We start from the raw sequence: 12080 nt of genomic DNA on the forward strand, positions 1-12080 counted from the left end.
TCATCAGACAATGCAAACACACTCACAAGGTAAAAGGTCGTCACCAGTTTTAAACCCTATTTTCTAAAAGGACAGTAATACGAGCGACATCGATGAAAGCAGTGTGAGCTGCAAGCCCTGGCCTTCCCCCGGCGCCCCTGAGGAAGCCCGAGCTGAGTCTAGCACGAACACCTACCACAGCACAAGCACTTGAACTAGCAAAGAACATATTCACAACCGACCCCACCCAGCCCTGAAACCCTCTCAACAGGGGCCACCGCTTACAATTCTTTGGTGTTCTGTGGCCAAATGTGTCACTTTTGCGCACCAAAGAGTTCTTTTAGAGATTTACCTAAGGGTGAGCACTAAGTACACATTGTCCCAACGTGAAGACTGACTCGGAGAACCCCTACACTTGCTAAACTGTACGGCAAGAAGAGAGAACAATGAATCCAGGTCAAGCAAATCCGGTGAGTGAATTAATTTACATCTGTGATAATTCAGTTTTTTTCCCATTAACTGTGGTTATGGCAAGGAATTCTCATAGGATAATAAATAGATAAATAAATAAACTTTGGACAATGCCTCTACCTGTGCCCTATATACAGAACTATTCCATAGAATTTTCCAGGATTTCAGGACATTACACAAAAAAACTGCAAAGCGATTTGGTCCTTTCTAAATGTCAGTAGCTGAGACTGAAGTAGAGGATCAGATAAGAAGGAGAAGGGCAGAAAGAAGCCTCCCCTCACCCATGAGCCATCAGCATGACCAGAGCCCAAGAAACCCCATTAGAACTGCAGAGTCTAAGAAGAGTGGCCTCCAGGCTTTCTCTACCTCTCCGATGTAACTTAAGTTTCCATCTTGTAATCCTTCCCTGTCTTGACATTTACAAAATCCCCCCCTTCCCAACCCACCCTCCAGTTATATTCCTAATTATAACTCCAAAGTTTTCATTTTTGTGCAAAGCACATCACAACAGTCACAAAATTGTGCAAAATGTACAACCATTCACACATGTCCATACACGTGAAGACAACCGTAAGCATTGTTTCAGCATGCAGGCATCAAACAATAAATAGCTAAATCTATAACAAACTTCTTAAGAGCCAAGGGAAAGTTGCAAGTCACTTATAAATAGAAACACACATCTACCAAAGGGTTACCAACAATGTCCCCATTGTTCCGAAGCCTTCCCGGGGAGCACAGCCCCTCAGAGATTAGCGGAGAGTCCAGTGGTCCCCACTCTGCAGCCAGCCACGCCAGCTTCCCTCCTGGCCCCACGGTTGAGCTTTCAAATCTCCAACAGCAGCTGGTGTGGAGGCTTCAAGCTTGCTCCTTAGAGAGAGGTGACAACCATTTCAAATTTTACACATCAATGGTGGAGCCCGTGGAAATCAAATGCTGAATATGGTACAGCAAGGGAAAAGGTCCGGCTTTTCTCTCCCTTTGAGGGGCTGATTAACGCTGACATTAACCCACAAGTACAAGACAAGGACTAGATCACAGGTTCATTCATTCCTATTTAAACCATGTGCCACTAGCAAGGAGAATCCCACCCCTCCCCCACCCCCTTCCTTCATGTCCAGTTGGAGCATTACAAGGTGCAGCTGATTGACTTGGAGCCTTGTAGCAACTTTTCTGTCTCTTCATTAAATTTGGCCTCTCCAAAGTAGAAATCTCATTTTGTCTCAGTGAGTGATGGAGTGAGCTAAAACAGAAAAAAAGGAAAGACTTGTTAGCAGCCTCAAAATCTAAAAAGATAATTAAACTCAGGACAGAGCTGGTCAATGTTGCTTCTACAGGTCTTAATTACACGTTCCGTAGGAACTGTGCAAAGGTATTTAAAGGGCTTGCCTTAGATGCACACACATGTGCATACATGCATACAGACAGCTGGCCCAACAAAACCAATGGTGGCCAGAGAAGGACCTGCACTTCTTTCCCAAACATACATATGTCCAAATTCAAACCTATACATGCATCCAGGTGCTGTTATGAGTTGCCATCTCCTGCTTCCAACATTCATCATTCCTCTCCATGGTTAAACAGAGCCACTGGAAAGTTATCAACAGAGGGTCAAGAGATTCCTGTGCCAACCCTCCCTGGCCCATTGACCAGAAAGGATTCCAAATCACATTGATTCACATAGAAAGCAGACATAGTAATCCTCTTATTTAAATGCATCTCTTCTGTTCATTACGGCAGAAATCAGTCTCTCCTCCTTCCACATGACAACATATGAGGCCTCATCAGCCCAAGGCTGGAGTTTATTCTCGAAGTTCATCAGTCCACACTAGGGAGACACCGGCTGTGGTATGCAGTGTTATTATCTACAGCATCTGCCAACGTCGAGCATCCATGTAAGTTCAAGGTGCCTGCACGTTGGCTCATGGGAGCTGGCATTTCCTCTCATGACCCATCCTCCCCATCTGCTGGAGTCTAATCTCACATGCGGAGATTGTGTAGATCTTTCCAACACTCACCCTACCTGCCCTTGCAGCAGGCTTCCAGCCCTTGTGTAGGAATCTGCATCCCCCTTGCGTAACTCTAAGTACAGACAAAGGGACTTCCGGAGGGGCCGCTCATTACTTGCACTGAATTCTTCTCGCCTTTGTGTGCTCAGAAGTCTGATTCATTTCATTAGTTGTTTCTTTTGGCAGTTTCGTAACAGTGACTCAAGCTTTCAAGGCATTCCTTAGACTACGGTGTCATCCCCCGCCCCCACCTCACTGTAACCTATATATCAACATTAGGCCAAAAGAATGTATCTTGTAATACTGTGAAATTTCAAGATGTTACATATTCAAAGAGGAAAAAAAAAGAAAGAAAGAAAAACTCTAAAAAAGGAAGAAACAAATCAAAATTCAAATGCTGTCAGGTTGGGGCCACACAGCACCATGAAAATGGAGAGCAATCAGAAGTAATTTCCTTTCTGTCCCTCCCCCCACTGACAGAGCAGCAGGAGACGGTTACAATCTCTTTGGTGGCTGGGCTTTGAGACCCAGGGACGCTCTCTGTTAACACTGGATTAATCCAGTTCGCACCTACATCTGGAGCAAAGAGAAGTCGGGAAGTTGTTGCAGCTTAGGACTGATTCCTACAGGGCACCTCCTTTAAGTCACTCCATCCAGCTTAAGTGTTCTAACACTATCTAGTGTGTAGTAAACTTCAGAAATCTAAACCAACATTCCCCCTGTCAGAAACTGCACGAGTGGCTTTGATCAGGCCCCCGCTGCCCTTGAAGAAGGCAAACCTGGCCCTGTCAGATTTCCTTGTTCTGTGCTTGACTCTCTGGCTGGCAGCCCCAGGGCAGAGAGGATGCTGTTTCACATATAACCTAACACTTGACTTGCTCCGTTTCCCAGAGACCGGAAGTGTGTGATTAGGTTCAAATACCCAGGATAGGGTGAATTCAAGTGTCTGCCAACATACTCACTCTGGGCTGAGAAAGGAGGCACCAAAAATGAAGTATAAAGATCACAAGCAGATAATAGAGAAACTGCATTTTCCCACCACACACAAAGTGAATTTCCTCGCATGCTGCGGTCTAAATTGAAGGGAGGAAAGAAAACTAAGAGTATTGAACACTTAATATACGCCAGGCACTGGGCAGGTATTTTCACCTCTTTCTTCTTTTTTTTCCTCATTTATCATTCACCTAAGTCTGAACTGACACAGATCTAGGGGAAGGATAATTCAAATCACTCATTTGACAAAGAAGCAGTCTGAAGTCCAGAAAGGTTACAGACTCCTCAGCTTAGAACGAGAACCAGAATGCACACGGGATCTCTCTCTCTGCCTCAAGTTCCTTTCCTGGCTGCCAGGGTGCCAGCCAGTCTACCAGTTACCGTTCTGATGTCCCAGCACCAGCACTGACAATTTTCATGGCTCTCCTATGCAGATAGAGTCAGTTCTGGCCTAACACCCAATTCTGTGTGCTGTTCATCGGTGCTTTTGCCTAGGAGGTTCCTGAACCTGCTTCAGAGTTGAGTCAGGCACTCATATCGCACGTGAAATAACCGCTCTCAGAGCGCTTGTTTATTCAGGATTACTGAGATGCCAGCAGGGCTGCAAAAACCAGTTTGGTGTGGGATGCTGTCAGCCTGGTCGCTCCCCAGGAGGTTTCTGGCTGTTCCTGCTCCTTTGGAGGAGTTGCATTCCAAGGAAACACTCTATTACTAAGAACTCTACTAACTGCAGTAGGCTGGAGGAGATAACTGAGGAAACGAAAAAAACAGAAAGACTAAATGGGAAATGAGGTCAATTTTCATGGTGTTTTAAATAAGCTGCAAGAGATGAGGAAGGAAAAGACAAATGAGTCAAAACCCCTCTTTGCTGAGCTTGCAACGACCCCCTAGATTTCCTTGTTTCCCTTTGAAAGCCTCCTTCAAAGGTGTGAAACATACTAGAGAAAACAGAGCCAAAAGTTTCCAACTAATGAGTTAGTTTTCATTGTAGTCCCCCCAAAGCAGAGCTTTAATTTTATTCTCTTATTATTACTAATAAGCCCAAGAATCATCAAAACAAATCAACACATTCCGTGTGCTGTGTCTACACTGAGACATGCTTAAGTGATTCCTGGGGCCAATCCTCAGAACGCTCAACAGCAGCTAAGCGGCCATTAGCTTCGTGAACACTGAACTGTGTAGGCCTATTAATTATTTGAGCCAAGAGTATTATATACTCTTAAGTACACAAGACAACCATTATGTACTCAGATATATGACACAGCAACACAACTTTTGTTAGCCCCGACAATAGGGTCAGCCTAACTGATTAACTCCAAAAAGCCACAGTGAGGGCATTTTAGACGGCTCGGTGTCCGAACATCAGACAAATCTATACAAGGACAGACCGAGATTTGTAGCCTTTTACAAGGATAGACCTAGATTTCTCTAAAGTTAATAAATGTCCTAAAGGGGGATATTTTTTGAGGGAAAAATTTTTAAATAAGCTCATAAATAATTTTGGAGAGAATAAACTAGGAATAAATTTAAGCGTTCAGTTTTTTAAACCCTACTTCATTCCAGAAAGGGTTTGAGGAAGCTAAATGTGAATGTCTACAAATATCTCTTATGGTAATACCACCATGAAGCTGCAGTGTACTAAGCGGCAGTTCGGCACGATGCTCAAACACCTACGCTCTGGAGCCAGCCCGTCTGGGCTGATTTCCCAACCAACCCTACCGCCTACTAAACTCGACGGCCTTGGGCGACTTGCTCAAGCTCTGTGTGCATCAGGCGTTTTCATCTATCAAGTGCTCCAGTAAGGATACCTCACAAGGCTGCCGTGAGTGTTAATGAAATGATCCACGTGAGACACACGGCCCCACTCCAGGCACACGGTGAGGGCTCAGTAAACGTCAGCTGGCATTACTAACAGAGGCCAGGGCTTCTCAACCTGGCTGCACACTAGAATCATTGGGAAACTTCTGAAAAATACTGACGCCTGGGCCCCACCCAGACTAACCGAAACCGAGTCTCTGGGGTGGGCGGTTCTTGAAAAGCTCTGCGGGAGATTCCGAGGCTCAGGAGAGGGTGAGAAGCGCTGGCCTATGTTATGGGGAGCTGCAGCTGTGGTCAACACACTAAGTTCTGGGGGTGCAAGGGCTTTTTCTTTCGCAGTTTTGGTAGTACTTCGATGCTCTAGGCTATACGGGGCACGTCTCACTCCACATACAAACTCACACAGCTGGCTTAACTATCACGTGCTCACACCGACAGCTAAGCTAACCTCTTACCTCATGCTCGCCTCCTCTCTTTAGGATGTGTTGCATTTAAGAAGGCAGATGTTTCCAGGTGCTGACAAATGCCGTGGGGATCAGCGAGTACGGGACGGTGGTGATGCTGTTCCACACATCCAACGTTGGATCATAGCAGTCCAAAGTTTTGCACCGCTGAATGCCAAAGTACCCTCCAACCACGTAGAGTCTGTTTCCGGAGGCCACAGCGTGGCAGCTCATGCGTTTTGCCGTCACGTCTCCCACCTTGGTCCACTGGTAAGTCTCACTGTTGAATTTATAAGCAGAGCAGGCGGAGAACTCTGTATCTCCCCCCATAATAAAAATCTGGTTACCCAGCACGGCTGCCGCTGTGTAACGCCAGGGCTGGGGACAGGTGGCTGGCACCGTCCACCTGTTTTCACACTGATCATAACACTGAACCTTGGGGAGCTTGTCATGACTGACGCTGGTACCTCCGAAAGCGAACAGCTTGAGCTTGGCACTCACCACTGCGGCATTGCTAACGCCTTCTCGGAGGGGAGCCACCATCGTCCATTTGTTGGTTGTGGGATCATAATGCTCTACTTGCTTTAGGGAGACTGAGGGGGAGGCCGGGAGGCAGCCGGTCGCAGCAGTATGCCCCCCGACCACATACAGGCAGTGTTTCAGTTCGGCAGAGCCATGGCCGAACCTGGCCACCAGCATGGGGGCAGCCTTGGACCACTCCTCGTGCAGGGTATCGTAAACCCAGACATCTTTCGAGACTCCGTTCTCAGAGCCTCGCCCCCCGGTAATGTACACTTTGCAGCCAATCGCACACGCGCTGAACTCTTTTCTTGGGCTGGGGATGTCGGCCTTGGGAATGATCTCTTTGGCCTTCTGGTCTACCAGATACAACTTGTCACACATGAAAGTCTGTCCTCCCAAGAGGAAGAGGGCGTGGCCAGTTTTCCGAGGCCGGGCGCAGAGGCTGGTTACCACGCCGTCGTTCTGCAGGATTTTCAGTTTGCACCTGATGGCCTCTTCCACAATCTCCTTGCTCTTTCTCTGCTTGGTGATGAGTTCCTCCATGGCCACGTTCTCCATGAGATAGATGGCTGGCAGGAGAGCCAGCCTCACTGTCTGCAGCAGCTCGGGGAGGTGGCAGTAGCGTTTCTTCAGGTCGTAGCTGATCCAGTTGATCGCAGACTCGTACACGAGCCTTTCGTCTTCTGTCTCCAGCTCTTCACTGGACAGGAGCTGCACGACCATGTCCTGGGGCAGCTGGAGGAAATCTTCATTCTTCCTGATGGTCTGGAAGTTGCTGAGACACATCCTCCAGGAGAGTTCGTACAGCTTGGTGCACTGGTGTGCGTCGGAGAGCAGCAGCATGCCCAGGCAGTTGGTGGGGTGCAGGTTCTTTTCCAGGAACTCTGCACATGCATCCCGGATGTCTTGAAACTCCAGCATGTCGCCAGCTTCCAGGAGCGACTCCGCGTTTTCTTCATTGATGATGACCCGGGAGGAGTACGCGTAGTCGAGAAGCAGCTCCAAGACTTCCGGGTGGATGGAGTTGTCGAAGTTGACTTCGCTGTCCTGGCTCTCTTTCAGGCCCCCACTGAACATGGCTTCGAAGTAGCGGCTGCACGCAGCCAGCACTGCCCGGTGACAAGGGAAAGTCCTATTTCCGGCGTGGAGAAGGACGTCGGTGAAGAGGCGCTGCTGGCGCAGAAGGTTCAGGTGAGTGAGGACGCTGTCAGCATAGGAGGACTTGTGAAACAGGTAGATGTTAATGGAGCCGCTGCTGGCTCTGGACTTGCGGTTCTCGTGCACGCTGACTGACATTTTGTTTCCACTCCTAAAAAACAAAACACAACAACTGACGTGATGTTCCTGAGGTTCAGAACAGCAGAACAAAAGCAACGATCACTTCGGACAGAGTGAAGTGCTGCTGCCTACTGTTCTGAAGAATGGGCGGCCATTCCCCTAAAGTCAGAGACAGCTACCCGGAAGGAAAGGCATTCACCGCGATACTGGTGAACTATTTGAACTATACACTGGTAAAAAAAAATCACTGCTTAAAAGCAGGTTCATCTTGGAAAACCTGATTGCCAACTTTCAGGATACTGAAGTCCTTGAGAACGTAACTCAGCAAAAGCCAAGAGGAGCAGGGCTCCTTCTCACAGCTCCCTGTCCTTGTCTGCTGATTCACCGCAGGCCACTTACGGCGCCAGGCCTCCAGCTCTCATAACGCCAGGATGGGCAGCGGTTTTAACGCCACATGCAACATAAAGCCATGTGTAAAACAAATACCCACTAATTAATTCCATTAAGAATTCCTTTGGTAAGATCCAGTCTCCCTACGTATCCAGTAAATGGGAAATGTAACCTTAAAGTCACTGACTTAGGCCAAGTTCTGCAGCGATCAGACCTTTATTTAAATGTTACAAATAATTTCTAACCAGACAGCTTTACCACTACAGAGTCCTAAAAGAGCCCCAATATCAACATTACCATATATTGATCAGCAGGCTTTTGTGAAAACACAGAATAGATTCCAGCCACAATCATCACCCATCTTTCTTGGTCTGGACAGCTTCCAAAATGAGGATTTGGGCACATAAAAGGAAGAATATTTTGAGTAGAATACTCATGAGTGCTGTTTTTCTGTTCTTCCTGCTTTATATCAATTCTTGGAAAACCAGCTGCAAGAACAAAGGATCCATCCACCCCCTCTTGTGATCACAGTGCATCGCAGGACCATTCCTGCGTACCTGCGAACGCCGCCACCTGCAGAGAGGGAGCTCCAAAAGCAACACTGCTGTATCTAAATCAAAACACACGCACACCCGCATGTGGATGTATATAGGCATGCGTGTGCCCGTGTGTGTGTTGCCAGCCATTGTTAATTTAGAGCCACCCTAGAATTTATTTGCTGACTAGGGTGTTTTCCTCAATATCTAAATTGAAATTACAACAGAATTGAATGCTATCTTCGGCTTTCTTCAGTACGTGAACTCTAGGCTAAAGATGTAGGAAATGCCTATCACCTATCTTCAAAAATTGAATCACATTCTTTTTTTTTTTTCTCTTTAACCCTACCCCTCTGTTACTTCAAAGGAATAAAGCCTTTAACAACCTGCCTGTCAAAAGATCCCTAAGGGCTGGCCCCATGGCTTAGCAGTTAAGTGCACACGCTCCGCTCCTGGTGGCCCGGGTTCGGATCCTGGGCGCGCACCGATGCACCACTTCTCCGGCCATGCTGAGGCCACGTCCCACATACAGCAACTAGAAGGATGCGCAACTATGACGTACAACTATCCACTGGGGCTTTGGGGGGAAAAAAAGGAGGGCTGGCAATAGATGTTAGCTCAGAGCCGGTCTTCCTCAGCAAAAAGAGGAGGACTAGCATGGATGTTAGCTCAGGGCTGATCTTCCTGACAAAAATAAAAATAAAAAAATAGATCCCTAAGGAGGCTATTTATCCGGGAAGGGTAAACCGTGTGGTTACAGTATCTGTTCCAAACATGGAACAGCCAGTCCTTACAGCACAGCTGAAACTCACAGCCTCCTTGTTTCCTTAACCATTCAGATATTTACTTTTTAATTTATTTCCCAGGAATTATTAATAAATGCAAATGAGAGACTTACCACAGATTCATGGGCTAGCCCCTGAACTGCACCCCCAGCCAGCTGTGGTGGGCAGAAACAGACCAGCAGGGGATGCAACTTGTTCTCCTTTATTTTTGTAACGTCACTTTCCATTCCGGGTAAACAGGGCGTAGTGGAAGACAGTAAGCAACGAAGTCCCAGGGCTCTGGTGTTGGGAAGACTTTACAAAGCACCCATTCATCTCCTCAGTGAGCTGGGATATGACAAGTGGTGAAGAGCTGGGGGTCACCCCACCTCAAGCTCAGCCTCTAGAGTCGAGTCCATGTGAACCAATGCCAGTGCTCCAGAGAACAAGCCAATGACCCCGTGTGATTGCACCAGGTTGCCAAAGTGCTAAAACACGGTCAGCATCCCGATGCTCTACCGTTGTAGCTGTCACTGGGATCAGCACATTCAATCTGAAGTACTTTCAGGAAGATTTCAAGCCTAGACCTCAAAAGATGGTATAAATACTCCTATGCCTAATATACAAACTTAAAAAAATTCTAAATGAGTAGCTACGCTTTTCTATTTTTTTTTTTTTAAAGCTAATGCTTCCAAAGCAACCTCAAAAGCCGTCTCCTCTCAGGCTGAAAGAGGATGCAGCTCTTACTGAAACAGGAGCCCCTGCGCACGGGAAGCATCCACACACTGAGAAGGAATCAGAGGGGGCCAGAACAGGTTCGCCTGAGCATTAGCTTCCGGGCAGAGAAACCACAGTCACAGCCAGGCCCATGCTTAAGGAAACAGTTTGTTCAGAAGACCTGAGGATATGGGGACTGCATCTCTCTGCATCATCTGTTTATGCTGCTGTATTTTCCAGGTTGGCCCATAAAGCCAGAAGGAAGAGCCTAGCCCGTCCTCTTGGATACCATCCAGGTGGAGAAGCATGTCACAGTCAAAATCCAACACTCTCGAAGCAATATTTGATTAAAATAAAAGGTAAACTTGAAGACTCAAGGGAAACGACTTGCTTTCTGGTTTAAAATTATGCAAACATCAAAATAGCAGAAACCTTTTATACAGTCAGTAAACACACCTTCAACATAAAATGAATCATCCTTCCGGCATTTTTTAAGCCCCCAGAGAAATAACATTTGCATGCCAAGTAAGTGGCCAAAAAAAGGCACACATGCACTTAACCTGCGTCTACAAAAAAGACAGAGAAAAGAGCTGCTATTATCGTGAACATCAAAAGGGCTTCTAGTTACAGTAACTTCAGTTCACTCAGTGCTCCTTACCCAGGCTCTCCGCCTCCAATGCTTCGCGTCCCCTCACACCTCTTGAGGTTTTGAACCGGATCTCAATGCAATCAAAGGAGAAACTAAGCAGATTTCCTCGGGCATTTACGTCATTGATAACAATGGAACGTTATCAAGATCTTGTTAATAAGAGAAGTCTTTTACCGTTCAGTCCTCTATACCACTTGCAACGCTCTTTAACACGCTGGCCATGCCTCTGAGGGCGACACCAAATTACATGCCGACGAGTTCAATGGTTCGTCTCCACCACGCCCACCAATTCCTAGCCTTCCAAACGAATAATGTTACACTAAAGGCCCAATACTTGAATGAGAAGAAACAACTTTTCAGAAACCAGTTTTCATTCATTCCCTACACACATGCCGCCGCAGTGCGCGTGCCCTCAGGAGGGATGTCTGCGCGTGGCCCCAGTGCTCCCCGTGCCGGGTAGGGTGCAACTTGGGCCAGCGATGGCGCGCGCTCGGCCCCGGGGGCTGCGAAGTGCGGGCAGCGAAACATCCCCCACCCCAGGGAAGCGCTGGCTTCCGTGGGGAGGGAGGTGATCGTCCCCCAGCTCGGCTTCTCGCTGTCCCCGCAGCTCGCCAGGGCGCCGCGCCGCCCTGGGGAGGCCCTCCAGCGATGCCCGGCTCCTGCCTGCTGTGAGAGGGCAGCTCCGGACACCGAGGTCTCCGCCCCAAGCACAGCTCCCCACCTCCGCCCAAGTCCGGGCTCCGGGCTCCGGGGCGCACGCCCGCCCCCGGTGAACACACCCCCGCAGGCCACGCGGCCCCTGAAACCGCGGCGCCCGCAACAGGTCCCGGGCAGTGCGGGAACTTACAGCACAGGCGACCGGCCGCGGCGCACAACCAGCTGGGTTCTTGCCTCGGTCACCGGGAGGGGAGGCGACGAAGCGGACGTCTGAGCCCCGGGGAGCGGCGGCGACTGCCCGGGCGAAGGGAGCGCGCGTGCGGCGCCAGCTGGGGAGAGGACCGCGCCGGGGGCGCTGCTCGCGGGCCGGCTACGGCTGGCGGTTCGCCGCGGACCCTGTGCCCGCGACCCGCGGAGCGAATCCCGAGCGAGTCTCGGGAGGGGAGCGAGCCTGCGGCTGCGGCGCCGCGGAAGGAGGCGGGCTGTGCGCTCGGGGGAGGGAGCTAGGAAGCGCCGTGCGCGGCGGCCGCCAGGCGTCTGGACTGGGTCTCCGCACCGCCACCGTCGCGCCGCCTCCTCTCCGGCTGCCCGAGCAGTCTGCGCTCGCCGCGGCGCGCCCGGCTATAAGCAACGCGGCGGGGAGGGGAGGGGAGAGAAGGGCGCGTATGCAGAGTGACACCGGGGGAGGCGGGGGGAGGCGTGGAGGAGGAGGAGGAGGAGAGAGCTGGAGAAGAGCGTGTCGGGGGAGGTAATCGAGAGAGGAAGCGGGGGAGGGGGCTGCGGAGAGTGGAGAGAGACAAAGCGGACGCGGCAGCTCAGCCCCTAGCAGCTGCAACCCTCGGGGACCGCGAATAAAA

At 49.5% G+C, this 12080-nt stretch overlaps 1 protein-coding gene across 2 annotated transcripts; it reads right to left on the reverse strand.

Moving 5' to 3' along the window:
* Positions 1 to 1548: 1548 nt before the first annotated feature.
* ENC1 (ectodermal-neural cortex 1) lies at positions 1549 to 11785 on the reverse strand. Of its 2 annotated transcripts, none has more exons than XM_058562020.1 (3): positions 11414 to 11785; positions 5723 to 7541; positions 1549 to 1690 (listed from the first exon to the last, which is right to left on the reverse strand). In XM_058562020.1, the coding sequence occupies exon 2, from the start codon at positions 7526 to 7528 to the stop codon at positions 5759 to 5761; it is 1770 nt and encodes a 589-aa protein (XP_058418003.1). In that variant the 5' UTR covers positions 7529 to 7541; positions 11414 to 11785; the 3' UTR covers positions 1549 to 1690; positions 5723 to 5758. The 2 variants fall into 2 exon arrangements, with proteins under 2 accessions (XP_058418003.1, XP_058417939.1); XM_058561956.1 differs by lacking the exon at positions 11414 to 11785 and adding an exon at positions 9335 to 11382.
* Positions 11786 to 12080: the final 295 nt, after the last annotated feature.

The sequence above is a fragment of the Diceros bicornis genome, chromosome 1, assembly GCF_020826845.1.
Source record: "Diceros bicornis minor isolate mBicDic1 chromosome 1, mDicBic1.mat.cur, whole genome shotgun sequence".
NCBI classification, from domain to species: domain Eukaryota; kingdom Metazoa; phylum Chordata; class Mammalia; order Perissodactyla; family Rhinocerotidae; genus Diceros; species Diceros bicornis.